The sequence below is a fragment of the Mus pahari genome, chromosome 22 (genome assembly GCF_900095145.1).
Source record: "Mus pahari chromosome 22, PAHARI_EIJ_v1.1, whole genome shotgun sequence".
Lineage (NCBI taxonomy): Eukaryota > Metazoa > Chordata > Mammalia > Rodentia > Muridae > Mus > Mus pahari.
Window position 1 is genome coordinate 46,732,515 of NC_034611.1, and position 15,362 is coordinate 46,747,876.

The window sequence follows — 15,362 nt, forward strand, 5'->3', positions numbered from 1 at the left end:
GGTTATGAGCCACCATGTGGTTGCTGGGATTTGAACTCGGGACCTTCGGAAGAGCAGTCGGGTGCTCTTACCCACTGAGCCATCTCACCAGCCCCCTAAGCTGTCCATTCTTATTTGTGGCCTAATAGCAAACCCAGCCTCCTGGAGGCTCCGAGCTCAGCCTCTCACTGCTCCCAGCTAGCCCATTCCTACCTGCAATCCCCCCAGCCGCCTCACTGAGTAAGACTCCTTCTCAAGTTCGGCAGTACCACTGTGTCACAATGCAGGGCTGGGCACAGTGGCCATCACCTCAGGGGCCACGGCCTCCTCACCTGTCACCAGCTCTTTTCCTTGCCCCCTTACTTCTTCAATCTGAACCTTTCCACTCAGAGAGGGTTTTCCTTTTAGGGTTTAGTAAAAGAATGAAAGGCCCCTCAAACTTGAACAAGAATATTTACTTGTGGTATCTACGCCTTTAACCTAAAGCTCTCCTGAAAATTTTAAGTAATGCCTGTTTCTGGCACATTTTAACTATAAGGAGGAGCCACCAAATACAGAAGCCATACCACTCAGATAGCATAGTGGTTCCTAACTCCTAGAGAGAAAGTCTACACAACAGAATAAAAATGTGCAAATGATGCTAAGACCAATCTGGTAATCTCATCAGACATTATGTAATGAGGAAGGTTACCAATGCTGAATCTGGGTAATCTGGTCTTCATTACAGAAACATGCATTTAAGACTTCAGTTGGGCTGGAGAGAGGGCTCACCGGGTAAGAGCACTGACTGCTCTTCCAGAGGCCCTGAGTTCAATTCCCAGCAACCACATGGTGGCTCACAACCATCTGTAATGAGATCTGATGCCCTCTTCTGGTGTGTCTGAAGATAGCTACAGTGTACTTACATACATAAAATAAATAAATCTTTAACAAAAAAAGACTTTAGTCATTCAACTATGAAGAGCTTTGATGGAAAAAACAATTCACCTTTTCACCAATTAACATGACTCGGCAACCATTTTGCATTCCAAGTGCTGACAACGGTGTTTCCATTTCTTTCAGAGATTTTCCTGAAAAAAAAGGGGGGGGGGAGGGGAAGGGGAGACATGATAAATTGTAACATCTGTACAAGACTGAAACCAGACCAGCCAATGCACAAGGAAGAGGTGGGATTACAGCCGCACCTCTGGCAGTGCTGCTATCGGCTGTGGGAAAGAGTCAATTATCTTTCAGAGTGTGCCTCCTGACAGCTCTGCCTCCCTCCAGCACATACCCTGCACCTGTATCTGGGCAACACAGACTGGCTCAAATGGAGGAGGGGAGACCTAAGCCAGGGAGTGAACACGATCAAATACATTGTGTAAAGTTCTCATAAGACAAATATAAATATTATTCAGAGACAGGAATACAAATCTGATCTAAAAGGGGGCTGGAGAGATGGCTCAATGGTTAGGAGCAGTGGCTGCTCTTCCAGACAACCCAGAAAATGGGGCATGATGGACGCACACCTACTCTGAGCACTTAGGAGGCAGAGGCATGCACATGCCTTTGAGTTCAAGCCTAGAATGGTCTGCAGACAGAGACCAAGTTCTAGGCCAGAGAAAACCACAGAATAAGACTGTAGCTCAAAACCAACAAGCCAAAACAAGCCGTTTTCATGTTTGCTCACAAGAAAAGGGTAAATTTGATATTGGTGGAGCAGACCTTTAATTTCAGCACTCAGGAAGCAGAGGCAGAGGCAGAGGCAGAGGCAGTCGGATCTGAGTTCAAAGCCAGCCTAGTCTATAGAGTTATTAAAGGACAGCCAAGACTACACAGAGAATCCGTCTTGAAAAGCCAAAACCAAAAAAAAAAAGCGAACCAAACAAAAACAAAAAGATAAATTGAAATGGTTTTTTGTTTGTTTGTTTGTTTTGGGGAAGCTGTCTTTATCTGATAATGCCATCTCTAGATATTTATCCTAAACAAATAACTGAAGAGATTCCTACATAATAGTTAATAAAAATAGTCTTCAGGAACAAAAATTTAATATAATTCACATAACGGATAAATGTCGTTAAATCATGTTACTACTGTTTTATGTATATGGGTACTAGGCCTGAATGCATCTTTGTATGTCATGTGTGTGCCTGGTGCTGTTGGAGATCAGATCCCCTGGAACTGGAATTACTGACCAGTTTAGAGCCTCTGGGTGGGCGCTGGGAACTGGACCAGGGTCCTTTGGAAGAGGAGCCAGTGTTCACAACTACAGGAACCATCTCTCTAGCCCCTAAAGCTTTCATTTTAAATTTACTTTAATTATCAATGTGTGTATGATGTTATTTTTTTCCAGCCCTAACATAATTTCTCTATAATAAAAGATTTTGTAGTCATGAAAGCTCCTTTTGAGCCGGGCGTGGTGGCGCACGCCTTTAATCCCAGCACTTGGGAGGCAGAGGCAGGCGGATTTCTGAGTTCGAGGCCAGCCTGGTCTAAAAAGTAAAAAAAATAAATAATAAAAAAAAAAAAAAAAAAAAAAAAAAAAAAAGAAAGCTCCTTTTCCCCCCCAGGATACTTCAACGAATGCCGACAAAGTCAGTGTTATAAAAAGGAAACCGTGAAGCACTAGGGTGAGGCTAGGGCTCAGTGGTTTGGTTCTTGCCTAGCTTGTGTGATTGACCTACAGTGCCATTAAAAAAAAAATGAATAAGGAGCTTTCTCCAGGGAAACATTTTCTTCTTTGGCCTTTCTACTTTGAAACCTGAGCTTCTTTCCTTTCCTTTCTCCTTCCTTCTCCTCTCCCGCATGCTTCCCCACTTCCTTCTCTCTGACAGATCATGGCTAATTGCACCGGTTGGCATGGTTGGCATGGAGCTGGTCTTGGTTTCCAGAGTACTGAGGTTATAGGTATATGCTGCCATACTCAATTTTGAAAGACAAAATTAAAATTCAGACACTAAATGTTTTAAAAGGAAAAAGACACTGGGCTTGTCAGTGTGTATTACATAGCCAGTTCTGAGACAGAACCATCACTCTCCCACCCAGGGGAGAAAGGGAAAATCTGACAATCTAAATCTTAACAATTCTGTCCTCATGCTACTTCACATCCAGATATTCACAAAGTCTAGTGAAGACTGGTCCCTCAATAAATATTCGTTAAATAAACGAATGAGAGAAAATGGTTCTGGTTTGAAAACTGAAACGCGGGGGCTGGAAAAACGGCTCAGCGGCTAAGAGCACTTGTTGCTCTTGCAGAGGGTCTGGGTGTAGGTTCCAGCACTCACATAGTGGCTCACAGCCCTCTATTAACTCCAGTTCCAGAGGAGTTGACATCCTCTCCTGGCCTTCTCAGACACGGCACACACACACACACACAGTACACAGACATGTAAGCAGGCAAAACATCCATCCACACACAGAAAACTCAAAGTCACCATCCATCAGGGAAAACCAGGCAGCTTAAAATCCGTCCTTGCTAGGAAGGGACTTTATTTTTTTTTTTTTTTTTTTAAAGATTTATTTATTTATTATATGTAAGTACACTGTAGCTGTCTTCAGACACTCCAGAAGAGGGAGTCAGATCTTGTTACGGATGGTTATGAGCCACCATGTGGTTGCTGGGATTTGAACTCCGACCCTTCGGAAGAGCAGTCGGGTGCTCTTACCCACTGAGCCATCTCACCAGCCCAGGAAGGGACTTTAATCCCAGCACTCAGGAGCCTGATAGAGGAGGATCCCTGTGAGTTCAAGGCCAGCCTGGTCTACATATTGAGTTCTAGGACAGCCAGGGCTACACAGAGGGACCCTTGTCATGAAAAAAACAAAAAAACAAAACAAAAAAACCCCCAAAAAACCAACCTAGTAAATAAAATAAATCCTTTAGCCGTAAGTACTCAAAGATGAATGAAAACCACTTACCCTTAAATATGAGCTTCTGAAAAGGTAGTGGAACTCCTGTGGCCTCTTCAACAAGCTGAGCCAGGTCTTGGACAACTGGCTCACTGTTACCTTGCTGCGGGGTAACAAGAAGGTCATACCTCTCATTGCCTGGAGAAAGAAAAGCGTTCAGTGAGCACTCATAAGCCTGACTGTAAGCTGATGTTTTCTTATGGAGCTGAGGTAGAAGATGCTGGTCACATGTTCAGAAGCCTATAATGGGAACTGGCATGCTCTGCCGAGAAGGTCTGACTCTGGAGAGGAGAGCCCGGTTGTGCTCAGAATCCAGGGGTTGACAGGCTGCTCAGAGTAGGGTCACACTTTCATCTATCCATACGTGACCCACTGCAAAGCTTGTCTTGAGGATTTGTTTCCTCTAACATAAAAAAAACTATTTTAATGATGGCTGACATCTTAAGCAATTATACAGAATTAACTGTACTGGACTTGTTCTAGGCACTATCTCAAAACCTCAGGACGCCATTATAAAGCAGCTATCAGTCTAATAAAGACTTGCTCGGGGAAACCAACTGCTGAGTCAGAATTTGACCTTGTATCCAGCTGGTTCCAAAGCCCACACTTTTCCATCACACGTTGCCTGCCTCATGTGTGGCCTGGCTGTCCTATTGTCTCTATGGCATTGGTCTTGTTTTCCCTGATGTCACCAGCAAGGGACCGTTTTCCTCCAAGTCTTTCATACCGGGCACACCTAAGTACACCATAGTTAATGGTTAGTAAAGACAAATGAAACCAATCAAACAACAGAGAGGTTTTTTGGTTTTGTTTTAAAACAGGTACCCACTCTTTTCGAAGTAAGTGGAGTTCAAATCCTTTAGATTGCTCTCCCAACCAGTCAAGAGTCAGAAGGAGCCCTAGTTCCTACTTGTGCCTCACAGACCAGAATCAAGAGATCTTTGGGGGGCAGGAGTCAGCTGGATATAGAACCATGGTTTAGGTGGCAAAGTTTTGTTAGTCTTTCCTAACTGATTCTAAGGAAATTTCATGGTTTCAGCTTTTTCCTGTACTTCCCAAAGTTTTTAGTTCTGTGTTGATTTCACCAGATGTCCAGAAAGTAACTCTTGGACTCATGGCCCATTGAACCTGCGGTTCCATGACATCCAACATAAACACTACTCAGTAAGTAAGGAACAGCCCAAGTTTGTACCAAGTTCGTACTCTCTACACCAGTGGATGTCCAGAACCACAGAAGTTCTACACACAAGAAGGCCTAATATAAGCCTGACACAAGGACCCATGTAGCGTTACACACCCAACTTTGCTTCCAAATAGAGGATCCAATAAGTGTCCAGGGACCGACCATAGGGAAAGATGTCCTGACACCAGCCTTAAGCAAAAACCTTCCCAAATGTATATAGTCAAGAACACACGTGGCCAAACTCACAGATCCCAACCCGACCCACGGAACCCTCCTTGGCACTCACTGTGGGTGACGATCACGCTGAGTCCGGGTGTTTCCATTTCCTCTGTCTGGACCATCTCCTCGGTCTTGGCCATGTTCTCGGTCTGGGTCACCTCTTCTGCCACAGTTACCTCCTCGGTCTGGGTCGCCTCCTCGATCGTGATCACCTCCTCTACCTGGGTCCCGGTCACGTTCTTGCTACGGGTCACTTTCTTACTTCTAGTCAACTCCCTGCTGTGAGCTACCTTCTCACTCTGAGAAGAGCGGGGCCGGACTTTCTTCTTCACCCGCGGCTTGCAAGCGCCGGCGGCGGCGCCCCTGGTGGATCGGTCATGTCCGCTGGCTGCACTGCGCACAGATGAACGCTGAGAGGGAGGCAAGCCGCGCTCGGCCCGGGACTCGGACTGTCGCGGCTCCCGGGCAGGCCGAGGGGCGCGCAGCCTGGGTCCCAGCGGCTCCCGGTCGCCTCGCGGTCGCCGCGCGGCGCTGCGACCCGCCAGGCCGCGTTTGTTCACAGCGCAGCGGTGGCTACCGGGCGCGCACCCTTGCAACCCCGCCCCACTACTCACCAGTTCCGCCCCATCTACTCGCCACGCCCTCGGAACTGACCCGGCTTCAGGCCCCGCCCTATCCGCCCAGCCGCGTCTCAGCCCCACCCACTCCGCCAAGGCACCGCCCTATCCCTCCTCATAAGCCCCTCCTTCAGAAGGCTTTCCACCTCTCCCAGAGCTCCGCGCTCCTCCTCCGGAAGGAGGAGCTGAAAACACGGAAAAGGGATCGGGAAACTCAGGCGAGCACTCTGCGCTTGCGCATGGGGTGGGGGGGGAAGCCGGAAATCGAAGCCTGAGCGACTACGCTTCCGTTTCTGATTTTCCTCCAGTGTTTGGGTTTCCTCGCCGCCGGTCAAGATGAACCGATTCTTCGGAAAAGCGAAACCCAAGGCTCCGCCACCTAGCCTGACGGACTGCATTGGGACGGTGGGCATTTGACTTTGCATACCTCTGACACTCCGACCCGTCCATCCCGAATCCGTACTCCACCCCATTCCTGGTTCGGGCCCATTAAACCTCAGTCTTCTTCATCCCCACCCCTTTCATCCCTGTTTTCCAGGTCATTTCTGACCCCACATACCAGACAGTCTGATCTCATCATTCTCTTGCCCTTACTGCACTTAGCTCTTTCCGATGCCCACTGTGCCCCACCCCTTCTTCCTCGCTTTGGTTCCCACATTCCAGCCTACCTTCCCTATGTCAGTACACCCCACTTCGTCTAACCTGGCCTTTTAAAAACCCCTTTTCACTCCTCTCTCCTTGCCCATGTCTAGGTTAACACATCTGTACCTTAGTCCTGGGTCTTAGTAGCACAGAATTCTGAATCTTGGCCTCTCCAGATTAAACCTGATCTCAGAAATGGTTTTAGATCTCATCTTAGCCTGTGTTGATTGGTTCATCCCACGCACGTTCATGCTGAGTCCCAAACTGACTGGTCTCCTACTTGGGAAATCTCAGCCAGCGGAGAGAATTCAAAATCGTTTACCTAAAGAGAGGGCTGCTGTATCAGAATCTGGGAGGTGGGAGAGAGTTTATGAAAGCCCTCCAATGGTTCGGGCTGGAATTCCCCATCCTTAAGAAAACCACTATTTTCTGCCCTTTGCTATATTGATCCTTTTGTTTTCTTTTGTATATTCCTTCCTCTCTTCCTGCCCCTTTCCATGTAAACATCTTACAATAATTACCACGGCATGTGATATTTTCCTCCAAGGTGGACAGCAGAGCAGAATCCATTGACAAAAAGATTTCGCGGCTGGATGCTGAACTAGTTAAATATAAGGATCAAATCAAGAAGATGAGAGAGGGTCCTGCCAAGGTAAGGCTGGTGACAACTGTTGTAGGAAGTACTGTGTAGGGACTGGTGAAGGATACAAAAAAAAAAAAAAAAAAATACACGAAAAAAAACCAAAAAAGAAAAAAAAAAAAAAAAAAAAAAATACACGAAATCTGCTAAAGAGAAACTACATGTGAGGATCTATTCTTCAGGGAGCAGAGGCTACAGCCATATACAAGAGGGAGGCTGGGGTTTAATATGGTAGGTAGAAGATGCTGATGACATGGAATGGGAATTGGCATGCTCTGCTGAGAAGGTCTGACCCTGGAGAGGAGAGCTTGGTTGTGCTCGGAATCTGGGTGTTGTCTGGCTACTCAGGTTAGACTAGATACAGTGTGTAAGATTAGTGCTCTGGTACTAACACTACTTAATAGGCTATGGATATATAGCTATCTTGGTTTCTTTTTTCATAACTTTATAACTTATTACCAGTATGAACCAGGATGTCACTCAGCCTCAATTTTCTCATCTGTTACGTGAAGATAATATGTACTAATGTGTGAGAATTAAATAACAAGTCACCTACATGGCATTATGCCTAGAATATCGTAGTAGTTGATCAATTTGCATGAAGAACCAACAGAGGAATCAAAGGTTGATGTAGAGGTTCCCAGATTCTGAAAGGAAGGGGGAGGCTGGTGGGCTGTTGTAAATGGTTTCTAACATGAGGACATGATCGTGGTTGGACGTGTTGTATTTAAATGGGAAGCAACTGGATATACACAGCGTGCTCTGTTGGGGCTGGAAGTGGAAATAAAATGCCTAGGGAAAGGAAGAGGAATTGAGGATATAGAGAGTGGGTTGCAAAGGGTGCTAGGATGTATCAGCTGGGCATTAGAATTGTCTCTGCTTGAAGCTTGACTAGGAAGAGTAGAGTCAAGGAGTCTCTGCGTGTGCCATCTTGGAGAAGAAACAAGTAGGGGCAGGGGTGTGAGCATAGGGGAGACTTCTTTTGCCATCTGTGTTTCCCCCCCCCCTTTTTTTTTTTTTTTAAAAAAAAACTAAGTCTGTTTTTCTCCTCAGAACATGGTCAAACAGAAAGCCCTGAGAGTTTTAAAGCAAAAGCGGATGTAAGTCATGTCATCTTCTTTCTAAGAACAGTTTGAAATCAAAAGCAAAGAGGCCTTCCATTCTTTCCGGCTTTCATATCTTCTAAGTATTCTTGATTTCATTACAAATGTGCAGAAGCTTCAAATGTCTCATGTTACTAACTTAAGCTCAGGCAGCCACATGGGGTGATTTCGGCTGGCGAGGTCGAAATGGTTTGGGTTCACAATTTATTTTCCATTACTATGTCCCAGTGTTTGTTCGAAACCCCAATTTATATGTGGTGCTCACCCTGTGCACTGCTCAGCCTATGAGCTCATCCATGGAGTTGTAGACACTAGGCATAATCAGCTTGTAGGAAACCAGGAAAAGTGTGGATGGCTTTTTTATTCTTTTTGTTTGTTTGTTTGTTTGTTTTTGTGTGTGGATGGCTTTGTTTCAATTTTAAAATGACTTTGTAACAGTCAGATGCTGTCTTCCATTTTTTAAAAATATATTAAAATCACACTGGAAAAAAACCTAATAATGCCTAGAATGGCCAACATGCATTACAACTGTTGCCTTCTTGGTGGCAATTGGTTTTAAAGTGTTTTGGTTTTCTTATGGAAGGAATACAATTTGGCTTTGATGGCGTGGACCTGTTATCCTAGCACTCGGGAGGTAGAGGACCAGGACTATGAGCATTGACTACATAGAGAAATCAAGGCTAGTCTTGGCTACATAAGATCCCGTCTCAAATTAAATAAGTAAATAAACCAAGCAGGGTGGCACACAACCTGTAGACTTAGCACTTGGTATATGGAGGCAAGAGCATCAGGGGTTCAAAGCTACCCTAGGCTAGTAAATTCTAGAGTAACTTGGGCTACATGAATCCTTGCCTCAAAAATAAATAAATAAATAAATGGAATATAGATTTACTGCAGAAACTTGGAACAAATATCAAACAGAGGTAAAGAAAATTTATCTAGATTCTTAGAAACTGAAATTATGTATCTTTTATATAAGCTGTTGTTTTTTGCCCCTTCCTGTTTCTGCTTTTAGAGACAAGGTTTGCTGTGTACCCCAGGCTGGCCTCCAGGTCCAGTCCCCTGGCTCGGCCTCCCAATTGCTAGGATTATAACCTTGTGCCATGATGCCTAACTGAATAGAATCATTTACTAATTTCCTGGATCATGAATTACCTATTTTTCTTCTGCTAATTAGATGGCTTTCCTGGTGTATAAAGATCATGGTGACATAAATCTTTGATATTATACAACTTGGTAGAAAATATTATTTTAAAGAATATTTCAAGTATCAAACATTAAGTCTGATGGATAGCCTAAATTATGAATATAATTTTGAGCCTGAAAAACATTTAGCTGTACATATGAGGAATCTTAAAAAATAGTCTTAGCCTTTGCCCCAAGAGTTCTACCTCTGAGAGTTCATCTTGGGAAATAGCTAGAAAGATATAAATAAGATGAAATGAGACAGAGAGCAAGGCCAGGAGCAGAGACACCCACATTACCAGCATTTGGAAGCTGGAGCAGGAGGATCACTAAATTTGAGGCTGGCCAGGACTACAAGACCCTTTCTCAAAAAATAGAAAAAAGAAGCAAATACTATGTTGCTAAGTGGGAATGGTTAAAACTCAAATGTATCCAAGGGAAAAAGACTTTGGAAGGGTTTTTGTAAGAGTGGGTAGTTTTAAAATGATTTGGGGTTGGGTTTGTTTGTTATTTAGTGTTAAGGCTGTTTCCTCCTAAGGCTTTCTGTCTGGTTCACATTTTTAATTTGTACTTAACCCCAAAAAGGTATGAGCAGCAGCGAGACAACCTGGCTCAGCAGTCCTTCAACATGGAGCAGGCCAATTACACCATCCAGTCACTGAAGGACACCAAGACCACGGTATGCCCTGTGCTCCTTTTCCCATTTTAACTTGCGGTTGTTTTGGTTTTTATTTTTCAAGACAGGGATCCTCTGTGTAGCCCTGGTTGTCCTGGAACTCTCTCTGTGGGCCAGGCTAACTTCGAACTCCCAGAACTCCTCCTGCCTCTGCCTTCTGAGTGCTGGGATTAAAGGTGTTGTGTCATCATCTCCAGCTTCATTTTCATTTTTCATCTCAAATACTTGGCTATGGTTTAATAAACATGACATTCTGTGATTGGGCATTTTCATGCATGTGCACATAGTACCAAAGGAATTCAGAAGAGAACATCTGGCCCCCTGCATCTGGAGTTACAGATGGTTGTGAGCATGTGGGTGCTGGGAATCAAACCCAGGTCTTCTGCGAGAGCGACAGATGCTCTGACCCCCCGAGACATGGCTCCAGCACAAACGTGACTTCTCAGGACAGTATATTTTCTGGGCTGGGGTTGAAACAGTGGTAGGATGATTGCCTGGTATGTAGGAGTATCTAGATTCAAATCCTCCGTACTTCTACCCTTTTTTAGGTTGATGCCATGAAATTGGGAGTAAAGGAAATGAAGAAGGCGTACAAGCAAGTAAAAATTGACCAGATTGAGGTGAGCTGTCTACTGTCTGCTGGGTTTTGCAAGATGTGACCTTGTTGTAAGGTTGAGGATAAGCATTTGTGGTGAGAAACTCACAGAAAAGGGGTGAAATCCTGGTCCTGCTGTTTGTTAGTGTAGTGACTTCAGGAAAGGGACGGGCACCAAAGGTCTCAGTTTCGTCATTGCTAATGCAAAGACCCAGGTATCACGCAGGCAAGATAAGTGAGCCATCTCAAGTATTGTTTCATTTTAAAAAGGGGGGGGATCTTATGATGTAGGCTAGGCTGGCTTTGAACCTCTGGTCTCTTGCTTTAGTCATCTAAGTGCTTTGAGGCATGTACCATAACTGTTAAATGAGAATGTGAATGTAAAGTGAGTGGTTAACAAAATTTCTGACTGAATTTAGTCTTTTTTTTTTTTTTTTAGTGTTTCTAGTACTTTTCTCTATATTTTGGCACTAAATTATTAGCTTCTTGAAGTTAGCATGTCTTTTAGAGTTTAGGTTTTGGTCGGGAAGGAAAGGCCCATGAGGCTGGCTGCTGTCAGGTAAACATTCCTCATGGCAGGCAGAGATGGCAGAGAATGAGTCATGGCTTGCTGAAGGCAAAAGACTTCCTTTCTAATTAGAATCAATCAATCTCTCTCCCTCCCTCCCTCCCTCCCTCTCCTTCTCTTCCCTCCCTCCCTCTCCTTCTCTCCCTCCCTCCTTCTCTCCCTCTCCCTCTCTCTCCTCTCTCTCCCTCCCTTTCTCCCTCCCTCCCTCCCCTTCTCTCCCTCCCTCTTTCTTTCTCTCCCTCCTTCCCTCCCTCTCTCCCTCTCCCTCTCTCTCTCCCTCTCCTCTCTCTCCCTCTCTCTCCTCTCTCCCTCTCTTTCTCCCTCCTGCGCTCTCTCTCGCTCTCTCTCTCTCTCTCTCTCTCTCTCTCCCTCTCTCCCCCTCTCTCTGTTTTCCTGTTTGCTTTTTGGGTTGCTTTGGCTTGGTTGGAGACAGGTGTCTTTAGCCCCGGCTATCTGGAACCCGCTTTATAGATGAGGCTGGCCTGGAACTCAGATCTGTCTCCTGCCTCCAGGGTCCTGGGATTAAAGACATGGGCCACCGCCTCCTAGCTTCTCTTGTGGTTTCTGTGAGAGCTATTTAATATGAGTATAAGAGAAAGTTTGGCTGTTCTTACTTCTTTCTTTTGTTTGCTTGTTCTTTAAGACTTCATTTTGTCTGTAATTATTAGTACATGCATGTATCTTTGTATGGGTCTACACATGTGCATGCAGTCTCTTCGGAGGCCAGAAGAGGGTGCTGGATCCCTTGGAGTGAGAGTCCCAGGTGCCTGTGAGCTGCTTACATGGATGTAGGGACCTAAGCTCAGGCCCTCAGAAGAGCAGCACTGTTCTTAACCACTGAACCATCTTCCCAGCTCACGCTTCACTTTGCTTCTGAGGCAGGATGTCATTCTGTACTCTAGGCTCTATTCATTACATCTCCTAGGCTAGCCCTGCACTTGTGTCAGTCCTGCCTCGGCCCCCGAAGTGCTGGCCTTGCCTTCAACTTCATTCTGGCTTTTGGCTTTTTGGATGCCTCCCTGTCTCCTTTCCATTATCTTTGTCTGCTCCTAATAGATTGCCAGCATGACACACTTCGTATATGTATCTTTTGGCTGTGCTATACACTTTGAAATCTTAAGTTTATTTTTCTAATATACATTAAAATACTTTTATTGTTTTATAGTTCTAACTTTTGAATTATTATGTTTGCATGTTTGGCTGTTTTTATTCTATATATATATATATAGAATATATATATATATATATATAGAATAAATATATATATATAGAATAAATATATATATATATATATAGACTTTGGGCCAGGTTAATGGGGGCCCAAAGCATTCCAGAGGCAGAAGCAGGAGGGTCTCTGTGACTTTGCCATCAGTCTGGTCTACAGAGTGAGTTCTAGGACAGCTAGGGCTACACAGAGAGACCTTTTCTCAGAAAGATCATTTTTATTTTTCAGTATATGTATATCTGTGTGCTTGCTTTTTGTGTTCGTGAAGGCCAGAAGAGAACAGGTCCTGGGGGCTGGAGAGATGGTTAGTGGTGAGCTGCCTGGTGTGGCTGCTGGAAACCAAACTCAGCTCTTCAGCACAAATAGTCCACAATTTTAGCCAGTGAGACACCCACCCACCCCAACTCCCTATTTATATTTTTCTATCTTTTTATTTCACAGAACATTAGGGCATCTATGCTTTTTAGATTAGCACTTCTGTTTGTGTTGCTTTTGTTTATCTAGTATTGATTTTAAAGGTATTAACCTGATAGTTTGCATGATAACTTTCTTGTTCTCTTGCTGTGTCTATACTAGACTACGTAACCAGAAACTATGTTCATAGGCTGTGTTATGGTTGCAGGCCTATAATCTCAAAAGTCAGAGGCAGAAGAATCATAAGTTCAAGGCTGGGGCCTGGAGAGATGGCCCAGCGGTTAAGAGTACTGACTGCTTCCAGAGGTCCTGAGTTCAATTCCCAGAAACTACATGGTGGCTCACAACCATCTGTAATGGGATCCAATGCCCTCTTCAGTGACAGGGTGCTCATATGAAATAAAATAAATCTTAAAAAAATAAGTAAGTTCAGGGCCAGCCTAGGCCACAAAGCAAGACCCTGTCTACAAAAAAAAAAAAAAAAAAAAGGTTGAGAGAAATCTTACTCATCAAATGATTGCAGAAGCTCCCTTACCCAGTAAGTGTGACTGGACTAGAGCTCACGATAATCCTCCTGCCTCAGCCTCAAAGTGTTGGGAATCCCATGCCTAGCGAGGGATACTTCTTGATGTGTGATGTGTCATTCCTTATCCTCTGTTACTGTTTGTTCCTCTTAGTTTTACCTGCCTCTGTCGGAGAGCCTCCATAACACTGACAGTTGGACGCTCAGAGATGCAGAAAAGCTTTCTAGTTCATATTCTCCCTACGGTCACGTAGAAAGCCAAACTAGCTGCCAGGAAAGAATTTGACTTTGCTGCTCTGGACCTTGTGGCTGGGTGTCTCTGCAGACACCATGGCCAGCAGAGAGTAGTGTTCCAGGGGAGGCAAGAAGGAAGTTTGGTTCCACACGACTCAGTAGTGGTGTTGGTTCAAACGTCAAGATTTTGGCACCAGATGCTTTATTTTATGCATATTTAAACAAAGCACAGTTTGGAAAAAAGATTCCTGGTGGGAAATTAGTTCAATCCCATGTGCACAACAAACTTAAGTCATGATTACATCGAATTTCTTATAAAATGCAAATGACATCATCCATAAAGATTGTTTTATAAATTAACTACAGAAGCAGACTCAAAGCAAAATGCTCATGATAAGGGTCTGTGGGAGGCTTGTGGCTTGGCCATGCAGGTAGTGCAGAGGTCAGCAGGTTAACTGCCCAGGCTCTCAGGTTTGTGGGCAGAAAACAGCTTATACATCTCTCCCTTTGAAGAGGCAACCCTTGGTGTTTAACATTCTTGGTTTCCCTGGTGCTTCTCTGAGAATACAGGTACCTTCATGCTCCTCCTGGAAACCGGAGTGCTGAGCGAGGTCCGCTGTGTCTTCAGCAATGGCCTCCAGAGGCCTCATACGCTCTGTGTATGAAAAACATTCTGATGTTTGGCCTACTTTTTAGGTGGTGGTGGCACTGAAAATTGAACATAGGGTCTTGTACATGCTAGGCAGATGCTATGCCTCCTTCCTCCCACCCCCGACCCCAATATATCTTTTCACTTTCTAAAATTTAGCTTTTAGACAAAGTGTCATTAAGATGCCCAGGATGTGGCTGGAGAGATGGCTCAGCAGTTAAGAGCACCGACGGCTTTTCCGAAGGTCCTGAGTTCAAATCCCAGCAACCACATGGTGGCTCACAACCATCTGTAATAAGATCTGATGCCCTCTTCTGATGTGTCTGAAGACAGCTACAGTGTACTTACATATAATAAATAAGTCTTTTAAAACAAAACAAAACAAAAAACCAAAGATGCCCAGGATGGCTTTAAGCTAACTAATGTTTTATATATATTATTGTAATAAATCTTGTAGTAGCCATATGCAGTATGAGTCTTAATGATATCATTAAAAAAAGATTTACTTATTTTTATTTAATGGGTATGATTGTTTTATCTGCATATATGTATGTATACTATGCATGCCCGGCCAGGACAGGCATCACACTTCCCCGGAACTGGAGTTAAAGATGGTTGTGAGCTATCCTGTGGGTTCTGGAAATGGAACTCAGGTCCTCTGTAAGAGTAGTAAGTGCTCTTAACCGCTGAAGCATGTCCCCAGCTATCCCCTCCTCTTTTTAAAAGATATAAATTATGTATGTGCATGTATGTTTGAGAAGGGGTATATGCATGTGAGGTCAGTTGTCTTTAGAGGCCAGAAGAGAGAGCAGATCCAATTATTCTGAAGCTGTTGCCTCCCACCATAAGTGTTAGAAACCAAACTCAGGTCCTTGAAAGAACAGCTGTGGTCTTAGCTGTGATGCATCTCTCTTGTCTAATATCCCATCTTTTTTTAAGTGAGAAAAACAGCTGAGGGTAGAACTCAGGGGTAGAGCATGTGCTGATCCTAATCAAGACTCTCTCTCTCTCTCTCTCTCTCT

At 44.4% G+C, this 15,362-nt stretch overlaps 2 protein-coding genes across 2 annotated transcripts in view; one reads left to right on the plus strand and one right to left on the minus strand.

Annotated features, from left to right (window-relative positions):
- Positions 1-5,900, minus strand: part of Bag1 (BCL2 associated athanogene 1) — a 12,155-nt gene extending 6,255 nt beyond the window's left edge. Inside the window, exons 1-3 of the mRNA XM_021222156.1 lie at positions 5,337-5,900; positions 3,877-4,005; positions 967-1,049 (exon numbers count right to left, since the gene is read on the minus strand). Coding sequence (XP_021077815.1) covers positions 967-1,049; positions 3,877-4,005; positions 5,337-5,409 — 285 coding nt within the window. The 5' untranslated portion in view covers positions 5,410-5,900. The remainder of the gene's footprint in view (positions 1-966; positions 1,050-3,876; positions 4,006-5,336) is intronic.
- A 241-nt stretch (positions 5,901-6,141) lies between these two features.
- Chmp5 (charged multivesicular body protein 5) overlaps positions 6,142-15,362 on the plus strand; it is a 16,730-nt gene continuing 7,509 nt past the window's right edge. Inside the window, exons 1-5 of the mRNA XM_021222308.2 lie at positions 6,142-6,291; positions 7,076-7,180; positions 8,222-8,268; positions 10,042-10,135; positions 10,681-10,752. Of these exons, the coding sequence (XP_021077967.1) occupies positions 6,223-6,291; positions 7,076-7,180; positions 8,222-8,268; positions 10,042-10,135; positions 10,681-10,752 (387 nt within the window). The 5' untranslated portion in view covers positions 6,142-6,222. The remainder of the gene's footprint in view (positions 6,292-7,075; positions 7,181-8,221; positions 8,269-10,041; positions 10,136-10,680; positions 10,753-15,362) is intronic.